At 48.7% G+C, this 21,020-nt stretch overlaps 1 protein-coding gene across 2 annotated transcripts; it reads left to right on the forward strand.

Moving 5' to 3' along the window:
* The first annotated feature begins 10,560 nt into the window (after window positions 1-10,560).
* Window positions 10,561-20,204, forward strand: fgf18a (fibroblast growth factor 18a). 2 transcript variants are annotated; one of them, XM_021561019.2, is made up of 5 exons: window positions 10,561-12,193; window positions 16,103-16,142; window positions 16,368-16,548; window positions 17,882-17,988; window positions 18,216-20,204. In XM_021561019.2, the coding sequence occupies exons 1-5, from the start codon at window positions 12,162-12,164 to the stop codon at window positions 18,483-18,485; spliced, it is 630 nt and encodes a 209-aa protein (XP_021416694.1). In that variant the 5' UTR covers window positions 10,561-12,161; the 3' UTR covers window positions 18,486-20,204. The 2 variants fall into 2 exon arrangements, with proteins under 2 accessions (XP_021416694.1, XP_036798739.1); XM_036942844.1 differs by lacking the exon at window positions 10,561-12,193 and adding an exon at window positions 12,208-12,389.
* The last annotated feature ends 816 nt before the right edge of the window (window positions 20,205-21,020 follow it).

A 21,020-nucleotide genomic window follows, 5' to 3' on the forward strand; every position in this document is an offset into this window, starting at 1 on the left:
CACATGCCCTGTGTGACCGGTCGGTATTATGTCATGATTACTACAAGTAGCTGGCTAGACTAATTTACCAAAATAAAAATTGTTATCTGACATGGCTAATTGACTGACATAACAGTCAGTGACTGACATAACAAGAGAAAAATAGCTGATTCATAACCAAATTTCAAACCAAATGTCTAACTATTGTAACTCTGAGTCGTCCCCCCCCCCCCCCCCCCCACACACACACAAAAAAAAAAGGGCCCCCTAGTGGCCTGGAGCCCTAAGCGACCGCTTTTGTCACTTACGCCTGGAGCCGGCCATGCCTGTCCCACTCCATTATCCCTTACAAATTGACGTCCCATTCCTCAACTCTGTCACATTCTATGTTTCTGTCCCATTCCAGAATTCTGTCACATTCCATCTGTCTGTCACTTTCTGTATTTCACTGTCATCCCATAAGTCTGTCAGAACGCTGCCCCTCAGCCAGGCTGTGGAAAAAGGGAACGAGTGACAGAGAGGATGGAGGAGGTGCCATCAGAAACATTTCTCTCTTTTCCTGTTGTTTCCCTGAACTCTGCCTCTTTTAAAATAACAAAGGGCAGAGGGGGTGGCAGGTGGGGTACGGAGATGGGAGGAGGAAGAAGGAGGAGGAGAGGGGGGAAAGGCAGTCACCGAAACAGACGCTGACAGACAGAGAAAAAGAGAAAAGGGGTGAGCAAAAAAAAGAGGGGGGAAAAGACAGAGACAGGCTGAGAGAAAGAGAGAAGAGAGAAAACCAGAGACGTTTTTCTTCTCCAACGGGACAAAAGGTTACGGCATGACGGGGGTAGGTGTCAGGTGATGTGTGACAAGCCCAAATTAAAGATGACATAATGGTGGGGGCCGTCAGGGCCGGGGGCTGGCTGGGGGTCGGTGGAGGCAGGGGCCCGTGGCAGAGGAACCCGGCTGAGATGAGCTGAGCCGTGCTGGGCTGGACTGGGCTGGGCAGCGGGGGGCTACCCTGCCGCGGGCTGCTACTCCATATGGAACGCGTTAGTCTAGTGCTGCTAATGAAATGCAGGCTGACGTCAGGCCGACACCAGCCCATTGTTTTGCTGCTTAATTTGTTATAATATTTGTCTTACAAACGAGGGTTTTTGCAGAGCGAGAAAGAGAGGAGGGTGTGGAGTTTTAGGCTTCAAATGAGTAAAGACAGAACTAAGGAAGGGCCTTCGTATGACAACCATAGGGAAGGGATCTTGAGGGTTTAGCGTTAGCGATAGAGGTGGAGGTAGAGAGAGGCTTGAGGCTTTAGCATAAGTGCTAACAAGAGAAGAGCTTAGGGTTTCAGCATAAGGGTAGAGCCGTTTCAGTGGGTGGTTGTGCCCGGAGGTACATAGAGGTGTGTGGGTGGGTGTGTTAGAGTGTGAAAGGTGAAAGGCGGTGTTTATTGCTGATGTGGAGGAGGTCTTACTCACAAGCAAACACTTAATCTCAGAGTGTGTCTCTCTTCCTCCATTCCTCTCTCTCTCTCTTTCTCAGTCTTTCACCCTCACTTTCTCATGGCTGGTACCTTCATTCACAAACAGACAGGTCTTTCCAAAAATAGTCTCTCTAGACCAGGCTAAAGAATGCCTTTGTTTTCCCAAAAGAGAAATGTGCTGTAATTGACTACCACCTGGGCATTTGGCTTGAGTCAGGGAGAGAAGGGAGGGGCACGGAGAGAGAGAGAGAGAGAGAGAGAGAGAGAGAGAGAGAGAGAGAGAGAACAAGGGGGAAGGAGGGAGGAGGGTATGCAGATGGAAGAAAGGGGATGTGGCGGATGGGAAAAAATGAAAGGAAAGATGAGACATGAACCAACTGAGAGACAGAGGAAAGACAAGAGAGAAGGGGGGGGGGCATGGAAAGTGTGTGTGTTATGTCCTTCCCCTCTCCCCCCCTTCTCTCTCTCCGACATGTCAATTCGAAGGTGCTTTATTGGCCTGAGTAATGATGAGAAGTGTTGCCAGGGTAATTACATAGCACATTAAAGGGTTTCATAAACATTACAGTTCCTCCTCTGCCCGGTGGCAAGGCTAAGGGGGCAGGGAGAGCAAAAAAATACAAAATAAATAACAGAATGAGAGAAATGGACAGAAGGAGACAGGGCAGAAAGAAGGTGGGGAAGAGAGGAAGGGGAAAGGGCAATGGTGAGGGAGGTAGAATACAGGAAGAGGAGAGAATCAAAAGGAGGAGTAGAGAGGAAGACGGGGGAGAGGAGGAGGAGAGAAGCTTGGTTTTAGAGGTCCGTAGATTCCATCGTCGTCAGAACATGAAACAGCAACAACCAGGATCATACTCCAACATAAACCACAGCTGCTATTCACATCACCATTAACAGTGTAGCAGAACACACACACACACACACACACACACACACACACACTGCTGCCACGAGCCTTACACACTCGCATAACCTTAGCATACAACCTCACACACACCGCAGACACAAGCGTTACACACTTACACAATCACAGTGCAGCCGCGAGTCGTACAAACACTAACACACCGCAGCACACGCCTTACACACACACAAACTCCATGCACACAGCAGCCACGAGCCTCATACACTACAGCTGACTACGTCCAAAACTACAGCGCAGCCTCACACCCTAAACTACTTCCAACCAGTAGCCATGACTGGCATTCTACTGCAACTCGCTAGATTGCAGTTGAGAGCCCAGTATTACTAGAATTTGCTATACCATCACTATTCAATAACACACAGATTTCCCTAAAGGCTGCATGGTCAGGCCTCATATGGGGAGGCTAAAAGGCCTACCTACTACACAGCCTGTAAGCAGAGGCGGGTTGGCCATTGGGCAATTCTGGCAAATGCCAGATGTGCTGGTCCAATGTTTGCCCAGTGGGCCAGTCTTAATTGGGCTTTTTTTGTGCAAATTGATATATTTTTTTACTAATAATGGAGGGGCCTCAAGGGAAGAAATGGGCCTGTGTGTTTCCTGGCTGACTTCTGGTCCCAGTCCATCACTGCCTGTCTATAATGAGAGATGGCTGGCTGTGAGAACGAAGAGGGAGATGAATAACGAATCATGAAGAACCCTGCTGACATGATTCCAAACAAGCATGAAACACTTCAGCTTGAAAGTGTCAAAGAAAAGTTATTCCAGCGCTCAGCTGGTCTATGTATAGACACTTTCCAACAACAGCTGCGACGGATTCCCGGACATGGAACGCAAACGTTCAATATTAATCTCACTGAAAGCAAGAGAACCAGACCAGGCTCTGTGTGCCACCAACATCGCCGCTAATGAAAACAATATTTCTCGTTTCTCTTCATCTCTTGCGGCGCGGTATCGCACAAACAGCCCTCGTTAATTAATTCCTGGTGTCGCGTCGTCGCAGCTGCTGGGGGATCTCATCTTCCAGACGTGGACAAGTGGTGAACAGGTTCCCATTTCAAAGCCAGCGCACTGTGCACATTCCACAACTCGAATGTACAAAAACATTTCGTAAGAAGAGCCCCTGTCATCAAAGCCGCTTTATTAAGTGTCTCACACATTGACATGTTGGGGAACGGCTGAGACTTGGCTCGTGATTAACAGAGCGGGGATATCTATCCTAGGAACCAATGTTAGGCTGTTATCTCACCATCTGACCAGAGGAGTATTAATGAAAACCACACAGCACGCTGTCCAAAGATCACACACACGGCACGCCCCCCCCCCCAAAAAAATAACCCAATCCATCAGTCTTTCAAAGTTAAAGGGATACTTAAGGATTTTTGACAATGCCATTGATCTACTTACCCTGAGTCAGACTCGTGGATACCATTGTTATGTTTCTATGTCCAGTATGAAGGAAGTTCGAGGTCGTTTTGTGAGTCGATGCTAACTAGCATTAGCGCAATGACCCGGAAGATAATAATTGTGCTAGTGCTAGTTAGCATCTTCCTTCAAACTGCACACAGAGATAAAAAATGGTCTCCACGAGTTCATCTGACTCTGGGGAAGTAGATAAAGGGCCTCAGTGCCAAAATCCCGAAGAATCCCTTTAGGAGTATAAGCCTTTGCACTAGACCAACCTAAAACCACCAAATCCTGGTGATAGCAGTGTCCTTGTAGCAATAGAGGAGGATCCGGCCTAACCAACTATACCTAGCCTAACCAGTAACCATCCCAAAATAAACCCATACCCTTCACCTTCCAAACCTGTCTCTGCTAACCCCTCTTCACCAGAGGACCCTCCTGCCATGATCAATGAAGGGCTCTAACCTGTGACCTCACAGCTGGGGCCAAGTTTTACCTCACCTTGTGATCTGTCAATGAAATAGTCCGGGCTCTACCAATATCATAGGGTATAACTCATCCTAAAGACTATAGTTATGACCCAGAGTTTTTCCAGGTCAGGTCACATGGTCAGGGAAAACTTGTGTCTCTGGTCGTGTCAAGAGCCTAGTGCTCTAGCCTCCATATTGACCTTGGGGTCAAGCCAGAATGCCCTCATATAATCAGAGCGCTGTTTGGGGATTTGTTCTAGCGTGATAGAGAAAGGGCAGGCTCACACAATGCACCCTGGGTCTTTGTCTGGGCGCTGGCAGTATTGACGAGCACTGATCGATGTTAATTGCTAGATGGAATGGCCCTAAGGAGGCAGCAGCCTGCAGATCTTCCTGGTTGGTCATCCTCATCCCTGAAAAGAAAGACAGAGACAGAGACAGAGACAGAGACAGAGACAGAGACAGAGACAGAGACAGAGACAGAGACAGAAAGAAAGAAAGAAAGAAAGAAAGAAAGAGAGAGAGAAAGAGAGAAAGAAAGAGAAAGAAAGAAAGAGAACTAAAGAAAGGCAGAGCAGGGGTCAGACCCACACAGCAGCAACCACTGGGCTACACACAAATGCACGGACGCACACACACATGCTCTCATTCACTTAAATAATGAGTAGAGATAGGAACACAAAAGCATAGTGTCCATCAATGCCAAGTCTATTTAAATCAGGGAGAGGGTATATGTAAAATATACGCTGGAGTGTATCTTTGTTTGAGAAGTGTGTGAGTGTCGGTTGGTCTATATCTGAAAATGAGACTTACAGGTAACTGCCAAAATGTACGAAACACCAACACAGAGTGTCTTAATAGGGCGTTGGGCCACCAACAGCTTTGAATTCGCCTTGATTCTACAAGTGTCTGAAATCTACTGGAGGGATGAGACACCATTCTTCCACAAGAGATTCCATCATTTCTTTTTTGTTTATGGTAGTGGTCTCATGAGTCTCATGAGCCACTCCAGAATCTCCCATAGCTCTTCGCTTGAGTTGAGATCTGGTGACTGAGACACACACACACACACACACACACATACACACACACACATCTAATCAAATCAAATGTAATTTGTCACATGCTTCTTCAACAACAGGTGTAGACTAACAGTGAAGCACTTACTTCCCAACAATGTAGAGAAAATTTAAAACATACACAATGAGTAATGATAACTTGGCTATAGAAGCTGTTCAGGGTCCTGTTGGTTCCAGACTTGGTGCATCGGTACCACTTGCCGCGCGGTAGCAGAAACAACGGTCTATGACTTGGGTGGCTGGAGTCTTTGACAATGTTTAGGGCCTTCCTCTGACACCGCCTGGTATTGAGTTCCTGGATGGCAGGGAGCTTGGCCCTTAGTGATGTAGTGCTTTGCAGTCGGATACCAAGCGGTTGCCATACCATGGGTTGATGCAGCCAGTCAAGATGCTCTCAATGGTGTAGCTGTAGAACTTTTTAGGGCCCATGCCAAATCTTTTCAGCCTGCTGAGGGGGGAAGAGGCGTTGTCGTGCATTCTTCACAACTGTGTTGGTGTGCATGGACCATGTTAATTCCTTAGTGATGTGGACACAGAGGAACTTGAAGCTCTCAACCCACTCCAGTACAGCCCCGTCGATGTGGATGGGGCGAGCTCGGCCCTTCGTTTCCTATAGTCCACGATCGGCTCTTAGGTCTTGCCAGCGTTAAGGGAAAGGTTGTTGTCCTGGTACCACACTGCCATGTCACTGACCTCCTCCCTATAGGTGGTCTCATCGTCGTCGGTAATCAGGCCTACCACTGTTGTATTGTCAGCAAATGTAATGGTGGTGTTAGAGTCGTGAAGTCTCGGGTGAACAAGGAGGACAGTGGGGGACTAAGCATGCTACCCTAAGGGGCCCCCATGTTGAGGGTCAACGTGGCAGGTGTGTTGTTGCCTACCCTGGCGGCCTGTCAGGAAATCCGGGATCCTGTTGCAGAGGGAGGTGTACAGTCCCAGGGTCCTGAGCTTAGTGATGAGAGGGCACTTTGGTGTTGAACGCTGAGCTGTAGTCAATGAACAACATTCTCACATAGGCATTTCTCTTATCCAGGTGAGAGTGCAATAGAGATTGCGTCCTCTGTGGATCTGTTGGGGCGGTATGTGAATAGGAGTGGGTCCAGGGTGTCTGGGATGATGGTGTTGATGTGAGCCAAGACCAGCCTTTTCAAAGCATTTCTTGGCTACAGATGTGAGTGCTACAAGGGGATAGTCATTTAGACAGGTTACCTTGGTGTTCTTGGGCACAAGGACTATGGTGGTCTGCTTGAAACATGCAGGTATTACAGACTGGGCTAGGGAGAGGTTGAAAATATCAGTGAAGACACTTGCCAGCTGGTCAGCGCATGCTCTGAATATTCGTCCTAGTAATCCGTCTGGCCCCGCAGCTTTGTGACTGTTTAAAGGCCTTATTCACATTGGCTATGGAGAGTGAGATCACATAGTCGCCCGGAAGAGCTGGTTCTCTCATACATGGTTCAGTGTCTTGCCTTGAAGCGAGAAGGCATTTAGCTCATCTGGTAGGCTTGCATCACTGGGCAGCTTGCAGCTGGGTTTACCTTTCTAAATCCATGATGGTTCGCAAGCCCTGCCACATCCGACAAGCGTCAGAGCCTGCTTAGTAGGATTCGATCTTAGTATTACCACTTTGCCTGTTTGGTGGCTCGTGAGAGGTCATAGTGGGATTTCTTAGAAGCATCCGGATTAGTGTCCCCCTCAGATGTTGCCTGTTATCCATGGCTTCAGGTTGGGATATTTACAGTATATATGGTCACTGTAGGGACGTCATCAATGCACTTATTAATGAAACCGGTGACGGATGTAGTAAACTCCTCAATGTTATTGGATGAATCTCGGGAACATATTCCATTCTGTGCTAGCGAAAGAGTACTTTAGCCTAGCATCCACGTCATCGGGCCACTTCCTTATTGAGCACGTCACTGGTACTTCCTGTTTGAGTTCTTGCTTGTAAGCAGGAATCAAAAGGATAGAGTTATTGTCAGAGAGGGCGAGGGAGAGCCTTGTTTGCTTTTCTTGGAGTGGAGTATTCTTTTATTCATTTAATTTTTTATTTCACCTTTATTTAACTAGTCAAGACAGTTAAGAACAAATTATTCTTTACAATAATGAATTAGTGTGTGCCACCCTATGAAACTCCCAATCACGGCCAGTTGTGATACAGCCTAGAATCAAACCAGGGTCTGTAGTGACGCCTCTAGCACTGAGATGCAATGCCTTAGACCTCTGCCTTAGACCGCTGCACCACTCGGGAGTAAAGTTGAAGAGTTGTGTCACCTCTAGTTGCACAAGGGACATGCTGGTAAATATGAGGTAAAATAGATTTCTGTTTCCCTGCATTAAAATCACTGGCCAAGGGAAGCGTCACATCTGGATGTGCATTTTCTTGTTTGCTTATGGCCCTATACAGCTCATTGAGTGTGGTGGTCTTAGGGCCAGCATCGGTTTGAGATGGTAAATAGACAGCTACGAAAAACATAGATTAAAACTCTTGGTAAATAGTATGGTCTGCAGCTTATCATGAGGTATTCGAACTCGGGCGAGCAAAAAGTCAAGACTTCCTTAAAACATTAGAGATCGCTCACCAGCTGTTGTTAACAAAGAGACACACCCCTCCCCCTTTCACCTTACCCCAGGCTGCAGTCCAGTGGAGAAAACGCATGGAAAAACCCGAGCGTTGCATATTATCCATGTCCTTGTTCAGCTACGACTCTGCGAAAACACCGTATATTAAAGTTCCTCACGTCCCGTTGACAGGCTAGTCTTGAGGAGAGCTCGTCCAGCATGTTTTCTGGTGATTGTACGTTCGCCAATAGAACGAGGGTAGAGGCGGTTTATTTGCTCGCCAACATAGTCTCATCAGGATGCCAGCTCGTTTGCCTCTCTTGCGCCGTTGCTTCCGCTTTTGAATCCCAGGCCCGGTCCAGAGTAAGCAAAACGTCCAGAGCTGCCTGACTCTAAGTAGAAATTGTTATTCAAATCTAGGCTAGTGATCGCTGTTCTGATGTCCAGAAAATGTTTTTGGTCATTGGAAATGATGGCGGAGACCTTATGTGCAAAAATGCTAAGATCAGCATTTTTGCACATAAGATCACCCCCCCCCCCCCCCCCCCCCACCCCCACACACACACACAAAATAGCAGTATAGGTCAGTAGCCCAGCGTCATCTCTCACACACACACACCTTGAAACCCCCTATGCTCCTTTGAGACCCCACTTTCATAGTCACTGAGATCTCTTCTTCGAGCCGTGGTAGCCAACATAATGGGCGACTGAGCATTTCGACACATGACCCTGTGTGTGTGCGCACGCATTTAAAACATCTTAGCTGAGGATCAATAGCCAGGAGCTGCGGAGGCAAAGACATGGGCGATCAATACACTCCCTCGCTGCAAACAGAGCGACAGTGGGAGGCGATACAAAAAGACAGGGGGGGGGGGGGGGGGGGGGTTAAAGAGACCGATCGGGAAGACAGAAAATGGATGAGGGAAAGACTTGCGTGACAGAGGGCGAGGAAGAGAAGGAGAGAGAGAGAGAGGGGGGGAAAAAGGAAGAAAAATGTAAATGTGTGTAAGGTAGACAACTGAAAGCCCTGAGGAACTTTTCGATCTGGTCTCATATTTCAGTTGACTATTTCGCTCTAGACCTATCTTTCACCCATTCGGAATAAAAATGCATCTGTTGGTAAGCTGACTACACGATGGCTGTCAGCCAGCACATCAAAACCTCATTCATCAAGGTGCCGCCTTTCTTACACCGCTGCAAAGCTGGATACCCACAAAAGGCGCCCAAAGTGAAATAGACTCCCTGAAGTCACTCCTCATGACGAGGCCTTTCTGCAGCTCTCTGATCAGTCTAATAAAGGGCACGTTAATATGGCACAAATGACCAAGAGCAAGCTGGAGAAAACGGATGCCACGAGTAATGACTCTTGCTCCCTTTGTGGTGTGTGGTTGCAGCAGTGGTGTGCGTCTGTTTGAACCTGTGGTCCAGCGGGCTGTGGTCAACCAGGTGGTTTAAAATAAGTGCCCTCCTGCCCTGGCCTGGCTAGCTGGACACCAGGCAGGCCAGAGGAGCAAACTATCCACCCAGACACAGGTGCAGGGAGGGGAAGAGGGCCAGTAGGAGAGGAGGGCCAGGAGCTCTTCTTTTGAGCATGACTTAAAGCCAGTCAACCACAGTACCCCTACCCAGCCCTATGAAGCCACGTAGCCTGTGTGTGTGTGTGTGTGTGTGTGTGTGTGTGTGTGTGTGTGTGTGTGTGTGTGTGTGTGTGTGTGTGTGCGTGCACACGCGAGCAACATTGAAAAGCCAAGATATCTGCCCCCCCCCCCCCCCCCCCCCCCCCATTTCCAGCACACACAAGCGAGTGAGAACCCAATCTCTCCTGTGTGCGTGTGCGTGTGCGTGTGCGTGTGTGTGTGTGTGTGTGTGTGTGTGTGTGTGTGTGTGTGTGTGTGTGTGTGTGTGTGTAAGGTATGGAATGAGTGTTGTGTTGGCTTGGCTGACCGTCTGCGGTTCTGTGGCGGTGAGAGGGAGGGTTGGGAGCGCAGAGCGGGCGTTGCTGCCGAAATCCCTGAGAAATGTTCGTTTTGGATCCGAGTCCATGCTTACATACCGCCCTCCCGCTTGAAAAGCGGACTGTCTCTCATTCTCTGTTTCATTTTCCCCTCAAGGTTTAAGTTATAAGTTATGAAACGAAGAGTCACAAAACATCACTTTTCAAAGCGGTAATTATTTACTTGGAGGGTCTGCTCTGCTAGTCGTGCCCCCCCACCCCGCTCTGGCGGTCTCGCCTCAGCCCACACTCCCCACCATGGGTCAGGGGCAGAGGGGTGGCAGTGGTCGGGTTTCTTTTTAACTGAGGTGAGAAGTAATCGGAGGGCAAAAGTGACTCGCCCCTGTTATTCCCCAATGACTAGTGAAAGGTTCCAAAAGCGCAGAGAAACCCACATAAACCCGTGTTTTGTGGAGATTTGTAAAAACTAAGCCCTGTTCCCCCTTCCTCCTTTGTTGCAGCCAGTGACATTTCCAACACGGTTTCGCCTTTGGTGTAGTTGGTCGGCATCACATAGCGACTGACTAATCTCATTTTGATCCAATAAGTGTGTGTGTGTGAGAGAGAGAGAGAGAGAGGGGGGGGGGGGGGGGGGGGGGAGAAAGAGGGGAAGCGGGGGAGAGATAGAGAGCAGACGCGAGAGAGGGGGGGCTGGTGGGAGGGAGGGGTGGATTGATCCACGGCTGTTAAAATCTTGTTCTGTTTTTTCTTGGAGGTTCGTGCCTGCCGACTGACTCGCCTCTCCCTTACAGCACTCCCATCCACCGTAAAGACGAGCTTTTTGCGGAAGGAGAACGCTTTTTATATACATGCTGTAGCTGGAGAATAGACGCAGCTGTGTTCTTTCTGTATCTTCTCCTGTGCTTTCCTCTCGTCACTGAATGAAAGAGGGAGGCTGTGAGAGAGAGCGAGAGAGCGGGGAGAGACGGTGCAGTTTCTGGAGTGATCTGTCAATGTGATTAGGTAAACGTCGTTGAAGCGCATGCATTCACTTGTATTTCTTTACAAACAGGAGAAGTGGACCTGTGTCTTCTGCACTGCAACGGTCGGTTCCAACTGAGCCATCCAGACTTTGGTGCCTTTACAGGAAAAGTGCTAACTTTCTACGTTTAAAAAATTACTAAAAAGATCGGATTGCATTTTTTCCTTCAAACATTTTTGAGGTGATGTCATCGCGCTCTGTTTTGGCTGGTATTGTGCAGGAGCTCAGGGAGGACCGCAGCCAGGCAACCAGCGGTTGAAACGGTCGGGGAAGTCCGAGAAATCAGGTGCCGAGAGCGCCTGTCATTTCCGTGCTGTCGCGGGTGGCTGGGTCCGCCACCCAGTCACAGCTGTTCCCATCCTCTCCAACTCCCCCTCCCTCCCTCCATCCCTACCTCTATCTCCCTCCCCTCCTCCCTTTCATTCAACTCTCTCCATCTCCATCTGAGCTGGACCGCTACGGGCTCTTATCCACATTATTAGACACTGTTGTTCGGTGCCCCCGGGGCCAGAGACTTCGTGACCCATCGTGGGGTCGCAGCCATGACCGAGCCCGCCCTGCAGCACCCGGCGCCCGCAGAGGCCCCTTCTTCACGCCGCCCTCGCCTCCAGCCCGTCCAGGTACCCCGCCTCCCGCAGCGCCTGGCATTGCCTCGCAGGGACTAGAGACCTTGGGCGTGCTCCAGCCTGCGTCCAGACAACCACTCCTCCTTTACCATCCCTCATTCTGCGTCTCATCTCTTCAAATTCGTCTCTAATGTGGACTTCTCTCAGAATAAAGTTATTGACCTAGTATAAACTTTATTGTCGCACTAAAACACCAATACGAACGTGGATTACGCATAAGATTACCGGGAGAAAACATCGTCACTAAATCACATTGGAGTGATTTTGACTGACATTAGTTGCATTATTGATACGTAGCAGGTGAGTCGATTGGAGTTTAGCCTCTATGAGTCGTGAACTTGCTTTCACCTGTTCCTCTCCAGCCCGGAGGTGCGCAACTGTTTGATGACCTAACCTCCCCCTGCGCCCCGCCCCTCCCCGTTGCACCGGCCACCGTGACAGCCAAGAGAGGTAGCCCTCCAGTCACAGTGGCACGGCCACCCCCCGCCCCACAACCCGCCGTGCCCGCGCCCTCACACCCACGCCGCCGATGCCAACGGGAGTGTCCGCTGACTCTTTGACCCTCCACTCCGTCCAGCGGATTATAAAAACACAAGTGAACTCTCCGGACTGTCGGACCGGCTCTGACCGAGCGAGGCGATTGACTCTGGGCGAAGTTCCCTAGTGGAGGGGGGAAGCGATGCGGTCCCTTCTCTCCACGCTGGCTGTCTTGTAAGTCCCTCTAACCATTTATCAAGAATGTTATTGCCATATGAAGCACATTCTGTTTGATTGTTGCAGTGTGTTGTTTAGTCTTTGACCATATGGACACGGCAGTTTTTGATGGGCATGGTTCATGGATGCTCTGGCCTGGGTATTCGACGTCTCATCTCTTCCCATCGGTCACCATAGAAACGTGTCAAAGAAGGTGATTGGCTAATTAGTCGGGGTCACTGGGTCAGGGTTGGGGCTGTGCCACCCATAGGACTTGTCATAAACACATTTATAACTGATTATTACTGGTGTAGATGTTGACCATTTCAATTGGATCTAGGTTTATATGATGTACATTACAGTAATATATTGCATTGAATCCACCACTATCACAAACTATCGTTTGATCATAGTCTGCAACCATATTTCATTGAAAATGTGAAATACGTGCCAACTGCAGCTATGTGAAAGGATACAGAATGAAGCCAGGGATTTAATTTGTCTTTCATTGTGACCAATGTACTTCTCCCAGATGGCAGTCATCTCCAGATAGTTATCATCTCTCTCTCTCGCTCTCTCTCTCTCTCTCTCTCTCTCATTCTCTCTCTCTCGCTCTCATTCTCTCTCTCTCTCATTCTCTCTCTCATTCTCTCTCTCATTCTCTCTCTCTCTCTATCTCTCTCTCTCTCTCTCTCATTCTCTCTCTCTCTCTCGCTCATTCTCTCTCGCTCTCTCTCTTATTCTCTCTCTCTCATTCTCTCTCTCTCTCTCTCTCTCATGAATGGATAACAACCTAACAGTGTCAGATGAAGAGAAAGATTCAACTCTCCACCACCTCTTCTACGTTGTCTTCTCCTCTGCCATGCAGGCTCTCTTTTTTTATTTCCCCCTCACTCCCCGAGACCACGGCTACTAACTACCGCTCCACACGAACGTTACATCTATGATCATCAACATATTAGCTCGCCCGGCTAATGGCTGCTCTACACAAACTCAAGCATTGGTTCAATGGTCTAGACTCGGAGCTACTGCTCCCCACTGGGGCCTATTTCACCTCTGACCACAACACCACAATGAGACCTACAGTGCTATTCTTTTAGAAAACACTGCTGCACGCTGGGACCCGCTGCTACTCTAACCACTGCTCCACACTGGGGCCTGTTACTGCTTTAACCACCACTGAGACTTACCGCTCTGCTTTTCAAACCACAACTCCTCTCTGAGGCCTACTGCTCTGCACTGAGGCCTACCACTCAAACCATTTCTCAGCAGTGAGGCCCACTACCTCAGCCATTGCTCCACGCTGGCGCTCTGTATTTAGGCCCACTCTACCTTAACGTCTACTCAACATGGGAGAACTTCAGAGACACAGGTTTATGATGTCGGCTTGATGCTTGTTTTGGCACAGGTCCAACGGACAACCAGGTTTCCCCATTGGTCCCTCTTATAGAACTATTACCTCCCTCTTACAGTCCCTTTTCATCTCTATCTTTGCTACTCTCCCTCTCTTCTCCATTTCTTCTGTCTTCGCTTTCTCTGCTCGCCATTTCCTCACTGGCATACTGTGAGTGTCTGTGGTCGGGAAGAGAGAGGTAGAATCCAGAACTGAAGCACTTTTCTCTCCGTGTCCTCGGGCAGCGGTGCAGCAGTGATGTTTTAACAGCTGAGAGTCCTCACAATGCACAAGACACCGCCACTTTTACAGCTGCGCAGGCAGAATGCAGCTTTGGTTCCCCTGGTGTCTGCATCTGTTAGCAGCCCCTATGAGCTGATACACCAGCCAAGGGAAAGATCACCCGTGTGATGTTGCATAGGAAGGAGTTTGGCTTCTTGTGTGTTTGGGTTGGTGTGGGTTGTGGTATGTGGGTTGAGTGAGTCAAGAGTGAGGTACATGTATGTCTATGAGTACGCATCAGTGGATGGATGCAAGACCTTTCTCTTTTTCACGTTCTCGTCTTCCTGTCTCTCACACCACAAAAAATGGGGACACCCGTGTTTCTCTCCAGCCGCAATACTTGTACAGGAGGAGTACAGTCTCTCTTTCTCCCCACCCTGTCACTATCTCTCCCCGTACACAGACACCTCTCTCTCACTCTCACCCTGCAGTGCATCAGTCTTTTCTTCAGTCCAGCTGTCAGCTTCCTGCTCCCCCGACATACACACATCCAGCGCACATCTCCACATCTGCGTGTGTGTGAGGCCATGACAGTGTGTGGGGGAGTCTCCTCCATCCCTAAACACTGAGCATGGGACAGGAGAGAGAGGGGGGGGAGAGAGGGAGAGAGAGAGGACAGTGGAAGGGAAAGAGGGAGACTGGTAGACCTAGGGATATGTGAGGGTGAAGAGAGAAAACAGGAGAGAAGAGAGAAACAGGTAGGAGAGAAACAGGTAGGTGAGGAGAGAGAAACAGGTAGGAGAGAAACAGGTAGGAGAGGAGAGAGAAACAGGTAGGTGAGGAGAGAGAAACAGGTAGGAGAGAAGATAGAAACAGGTAGGAGAGAGAAACAGGTAGGAGAGAAGAGAGAAACAGATAGGAGAGAAACAGGTAGGAGAGGAGAGAGAAACAGGTAGGAGAGTAGAGAGAAAAAGGTAGGAGAGAAACAGGTAGGAGAGGAGAGAGAAACAGGTAGGAGAGAAGAGAGACAGGTAGAAGAGAAACGGGTAGAAGAGGAGAGAGAAACAGGTAGGAGAGGAGAGAGAAACAGGTAGGAGAGAAACAGGTAGGAGAGGAGAGAGAAACAGGTAGGAGAGAAACAGGTAGGAGAGGATTGAGAAACAGGTAGGAGAGGAGAGAGAAACAGGTAGGAGAGAAACTGGAACGAGAGGAGAGAGATACCGGTAGGAGAGTAGAGAGAAACAGGTAGGAGAGGAGAGCGAAACAGGTAGGAAGAGAGAAACAGGTTTGTACTGCATTTGGCAACCCTTCACTCAACAAGCTTGCCTCTCCATGCTGTAGTGTAGAACACACAGAGAGAGAGTGAGAGAGAGAAAGAGAGAGATAGAGGAGACAGTGCATGCTCTTCTCCACAGTGCACACACACACACACGCACGCACAAGTGATATTATGGCTACTTACACAATGGCACAGTACAGTCAAGTAGGGGTCAAGAGGTGATTGAGTGGGAGAGGTGTCAGTCAGTGTTTCCCTGTCTGTGTTTCCCTGCTGCTCTGATGGAGCTTCTGCTGGAGGAAAACATGGAGGCTCTGGGTGTTGTCCCCGACTGACCCTGGATGGCTGTCTGTTTGTCTGTCTCGCATGTCGCCATGCCAACTACACCACCCCATCCTGTATCTAATCCCACCTACAGAATGTCTATTGACAGACACCTACAGAATATCTGTTGACAGACACCTACAGAATGTCTGTTGACAGACACCTACAGAATGTCTGTTGACAGACACCTACAGAATGTCTATTGATAGACACCTACAGAATGTCTGTTGACAGACACCTACAGAATGTATGTTGACAGACACCTACAGAATGTATGTTGACAGACACCTACAGAATGTCTGTTGATAGACACCTACAGAATGTCTGTTGGCAGACACCTACAGAATGTCTGTTGACAGACACCTACAGAATGTCTGTTGATAGACACCTCTTCGTAGGTCAAGTGTCAAGGCTGGTGGTTCTGCTGACATCAGGGTGACAAAGTTTGGGAACCAGCGACTGTCTGTCTCTTGTAGCACAAAAAAAAATATTAAAATGTATGCATTCACTACTTGAGTGCTCTGGATAAGAGGGTCTGCTAAATGATAACATGTCAAATGTCATATCTGAGGGAGTGGGGAGTCCCACAGTCCAGCCAGAAGCTCTCTCTGGTTTCCCAAGGATAGGTCTCAGTGTTGTGGAAGGGATCAGACGGATGGAAGGAGAGGAATCCTTGAATCGGAGATATACTGAACCTATTTTCTCTTTCCAGATGCATCCAGATGTTGCTGGTGATGTGCAATCCATTGCAGGTGAGAAGCTAGATATGCACGTGTGTGTGAGTACATGTTTGTATGGATATGTGTGTATGTCAATAAACGCGTCTTGACAAAGGCATTTAGGACCTTCAGATTTTTGCGTCGTGTTGCCGTTCATCGTGTCCTCGTATCCTTCCCCCAAGGATGGAGGGAGTGGGGATAGGAGAGAGCATGCAGTAGCAGTATGCTGATTGTGACCCGTGTGTCCCGTGTGTGCAGCAGGTGTTTGGCGTGGATGGGGTTAACTTCAGCGTGCACGTGGAGAACCAGACCCGGGTGAGAGACGCTATGAGCCGGCGGCACCACCGGGTCTACCAGCTCTACAGCCGCACCAGCGGCAAACACGTCCAGGTGCTGGGGAGACGCATCAGTGCCCGCGGAGAGGATGGAGACAAATATGGTAAGACACACACACACAGACAGGCATATAAGTACACACACACACACACACATGCCTCAATCCTCCCAGCCTTGGCAGTGGGCAGTGGAGCTTGTCTCCGGAGCACAAAGACCTCATCGACCAACTGCTGACTCAATGATACACCAGAGAGACACACAGAGAAAGAGTGAAAGAGAAAGAAAGCAGGAGAGAGGGGGGCCTGCCAGGTAGAGTGTTAGGCAGTGGTAGAAACTCATCTCCTCCATCGATCTATCCATTGATTTTTCATCCTCCCCGTTGTCTTCTCTGGGTTTAAAACAGCAGGCTGCCTCCCCCTCCCTCCCTCCCTCGTCCATCCCTCCCCCACTCCTCCCACTTCCCCTTTCTCTCTTTGTCTGTAATTATGCCTAACCCATTCTCAAACCGCAGAGGATCAATGCAGGAAAAAAAGCCCAACGTTCACGCTGGCGTTCATATTCCTCTGTGCAGATGAATGGGGTTCATGTTACCAGCTCTCCCATTCACAACCGTGCTCTTCACAAACATACCACTTCAAGGCCAGCCTTATTACTGCTCCGGGAGCAGATCTGTTCTTGACAAGTGGTTCTCAAAAGAAGAAAGACTGTGGTTAACGCCATCAGGCAATGGCAGTAAAGCATTGTGAGAGGAAAAAAGAACAGAGAACGAGGGGGAGAACAGAGAGGAGGGTTGAAGGTGCAAACATGTAGAGTGGGAGAGAGAGAGAGAGGAGGGGAGAGTTAAGGGAAGAAGAGGGAGAGAGAAGGGTATTGATTTCTTGTGACCCCTTTGTTGACTAAGGTCATGTAGGAACCATTTCAGGGATTTCTTTTAAAAACAGGCACAAGCGCTCTCTCTAAAGACATTGAGTCAGCGCAGTGTTATTACAAGAGAAGGGGAGCTGTACTTTAATATACACTGAATCAGCTTCACAATGGCATGATGAACACACACACACACACACTTAAAACAACAATCCCCCCTGCAGTGTTTGCTAGACTTCTTCTTCTTTTGTAGCCTCGCTCTGTGTCGGCTGTTCTCATGTCTTTCTGTGTCTTTTTTTTATGAGCCCCAATTGTAATGACCAGTCTCCCGTAAGACCATCTCTGAACAGGCTTCTTTGACAACTAACCATCTACTCACCCAAATGTCTGCCTGTCCTCGCTTCGCCATCTGCCTGGGATTGATCTGTCAGTTCAAACCCAGGCTATAATCTGTCGCTCTGTCAAGTTGCGTCCCCCCTCCTCCTCCCTTATTTTCTCTCCCTTTTGTTTTTGGTGCTCTCCCTGTCTGTGGCTCTAACGTCTGTCTGTCCCTCTGTCTGTCCCTTCACAAGCCCAGCTTGTAGTGGAGGCCGACACCTTTGGTAGCCAGGTGAGAATCCGTGGCAAAGAAACCAACTTCTACCTGTGCATGAACCGCCGCGGCAAGCTGGTGGGAAAGGTGAGACCTCTTCTGTTTTCTCATGTTCTCAAACAATTACAGCATCATTAGGCTTATGGCATGAATCACAACAATATGCCAAAAAAGTGCTGTTTGGAAGCATTCCTGAGCATTCCTTTTGTTCAGATTGAATGTGTTCACATGGATTGCTGATCTGCCTCTTCCCTCCTCATGTCTCTCTCTCTCTGTGTGTGTGTGTGTGTGTGTTCGTGTCTCTGTTCTCTCAGAAGGCCAGTAATAAAAGTGAAGACTGCGTGTTCGTGGAGAAGGTTCTAGAGAACCACTACACCGCATTGATGTCATCACGCTACGCAGGCTGGTACGTTGGATTCACCAAGCGGGGGCGACCTCGCCGCGGCCCCCACACGCTGCCCAACCAGCAGGATGTCCACTTCATGAAGCGCTTCCCGCCTGGAGAGTACCCTGAAACCACTCCCTTCCGCTTCACAACGGTCAACAAGAGGAGCAAGAGGGTCCGTGCCACCGGGCCCCGCTAGCAGCTAATGGCTACCCTCCATCCACTGCCCATTGCCACCTGTACCTGCTTATTCAGTAATCGCTAAAGGGATAACATTGACCCTTCCTCTGGACTTTAATACATGCTAATTGGCTAACCTGAAGCTAATCGATAATGGGATAACATTGACCCTTCCTCTGGACATTAATACATGCTAATTGGCTAACCTGAAGCTGATCGATAGTGGGCCAGTGATACACCCAGACTCCTGACCCCACCTAACGCTTCCCGCTACTGGGATAACATGTACCCTCCTCTGGACCCTGATTGGTAGGTTTCCTAACTGTGCTAGTGCCACAGTACATCCACTAACTTGACACTTGGCCCTGATAAGCCGTCACTGCCCCAGGCTCCACGATCTCTGTCCATTGACTGAAGGCCACTAGCTTGTAGCCCTGCTATCACAACTAGCCCATCAACCTGGCCCACTCCCCTGCCAGGCCCAGAAACTATGACAAGGCCCCTGAAAGCTAGCTAAACTGATGACCAGGCTTTCCAACTTGTGTAGACCTCGTTTCCCTCCAACCTCCAAGCTTGAACATAATGGTGCTATTGCACTGTCACTGGCCAGTTAATCACTAGTTTAGAACGGACAAACAAAAAAAGGGTAACTTTGCTGTTTTATCAAGCAGCCATGCTTTAAGGTTAACACTATTGCTCTGCTAAACAAGAATGAGTTCAGTGTGTTCTCGAAACTGCGGGTTTAAACTCTTTCTGAGGGCTAAAACGTAGCTAAGCTAGCTACACCGTGATAGCCCCAACCTTACTCACAGGCTTGGACCAGTTCAGCTATCTGACGCTGTCCAGGACTCACTGGATGATACCCACTTAATGGACCAAAAGACAGAGACAGGAGAGACAGACAGGTGGACAGACTGAACGTCTATGAGACAGTGGCGTCATGAGAGAAACTGTGGAGCAACCGGTGGACAAACAGTGCGAGGAACACAGGAAGTCAGTGGAGTGGTGATCAAGCCACAGTACGGGACTAGACAGAATGGCAATGTGGAGAAATGGATGGACTGCTTTGACGCACTTCTCTCTGTCTCACCCCCCTTGGGTGAGAAGAATCTGTGAGACTTGGGGTGAATGAATGTGAATGTATGTACAGTATGTGAGTGTAAGGGAACCAAAGACCATTTGGGGGGAGGAATCTAGAAAGGGACTAGAGGCCTAAATTATCCCTAAGGCAACCTCCCCCGGCAACTAACTGAAGTGACGGAAGCTTTAAGAACTGGAATGTACAAACCGAGCTGAACCAAAAAACAAACCAAATCTAATGACCACCAAAGACAACTGGAGACCAGCGCCATGACACCTCCCCAATTCCCACTGCCAGGACAGAATGCCCTCTTCTTATAGGATCAGAGGGTGATGACGGGCGCGTGGGGGAAGGGTGCCTTCTCTTCATGTATGCGTTGCTATAGAAACGACCCAGGGGATGACGCTCCTGTGCGATACCATGGATACAGAATGCTGCTACCAGGACATTCAGTGGAACACCAAAGTCTTATACACAAAATATAAAGGGAACAATTTATTAAAAGTTATATAAAGATGACCAAAAAAAACTAAATAAGCAATCTTTTTATGGTTGTTACTATAATTGTTGATATTATTATTATAAAATGATTTCTTTTATTTATTTCAGCTCTGTGTGCAGCAGTCTTTCTCAAGTCAGTAAACCTGCATACAGAAACCTGTCTACTGTGTCATAAAGCATCTATACACAGCACAGGAGGTTGGTGGCACCTTAATTGGGGAGGACGGGCTCGTGGTAATGGCTGGAGCGGAATGGTATTGAATACATCAAAAAATCGAATCAAATTTGATTGGTCACATGCACATGGATAGCAGATGTTATTGCAAGTATGGTGAAATGCTTGCGCTTCTAGTTCCCGGCATTGCAGCAATATCTAACAAGTAATCTAACAATTCCTCAACTACTACCTGATACACACACATCTAAGTAAAGGAATGTACATACATCTGGGATGAGTAGTGCAAGATATGCAAACATTATTAAAGTGGAATTAATAAAGTGACTAGTGATCCATTTGTTAGAGTGGCCAATGACATCAAGTTTGTATGTAGACGGCATCCTCTCGGAGTTAGTGATTGCTGTTTAACAGTCTGATGGCCTTGAGATAGAAGCTATTTTTCAATCTCTTGGTCCCAGCTTTGATGCACCTGTACTGACCTCACCTTCTGGATGGTAGCGGGGTGAACAGACAGTGGCTCGGGTGGTTGTTGTCCTTGATTATCTTTTTTGTCTTCCTGTGACATCGGGTGGTGTAGGTGTCCTGGAGGGCAGGTAGTTTGCCCCCAGTGATGCGTTGGGCAGACCACACCACCCTCTGGTGAGCCCTGCGGTTGTGGGCGGTGCAGTTGCCATACCAGGCGGTGATACAGCCCGACAGGATGCTCTCAATTGTGCATCTGTAGAAGTTTGTGAGAGTTTTAGGTGACATGGTTTCCATGTGTTTGATGCCATTCCATTCGCTCTGTTCCAGCC

The sequence above is a fragment of the Oncorhynchus mykiss genome, chromosome 14 (genome assembly GCF_013265735.2).
Source record: "Oncorhynchus mykiss isolate Arlee chromosome 14, USDA_OmykA_1.1, whole genome shotgun sequence".
NCBI lineage: Eukaryota > Metazoa > Chordata > Actinopteri > Salmoniformes > Salmonidae > Oncorhynchus > Oncorhynchus mykiss.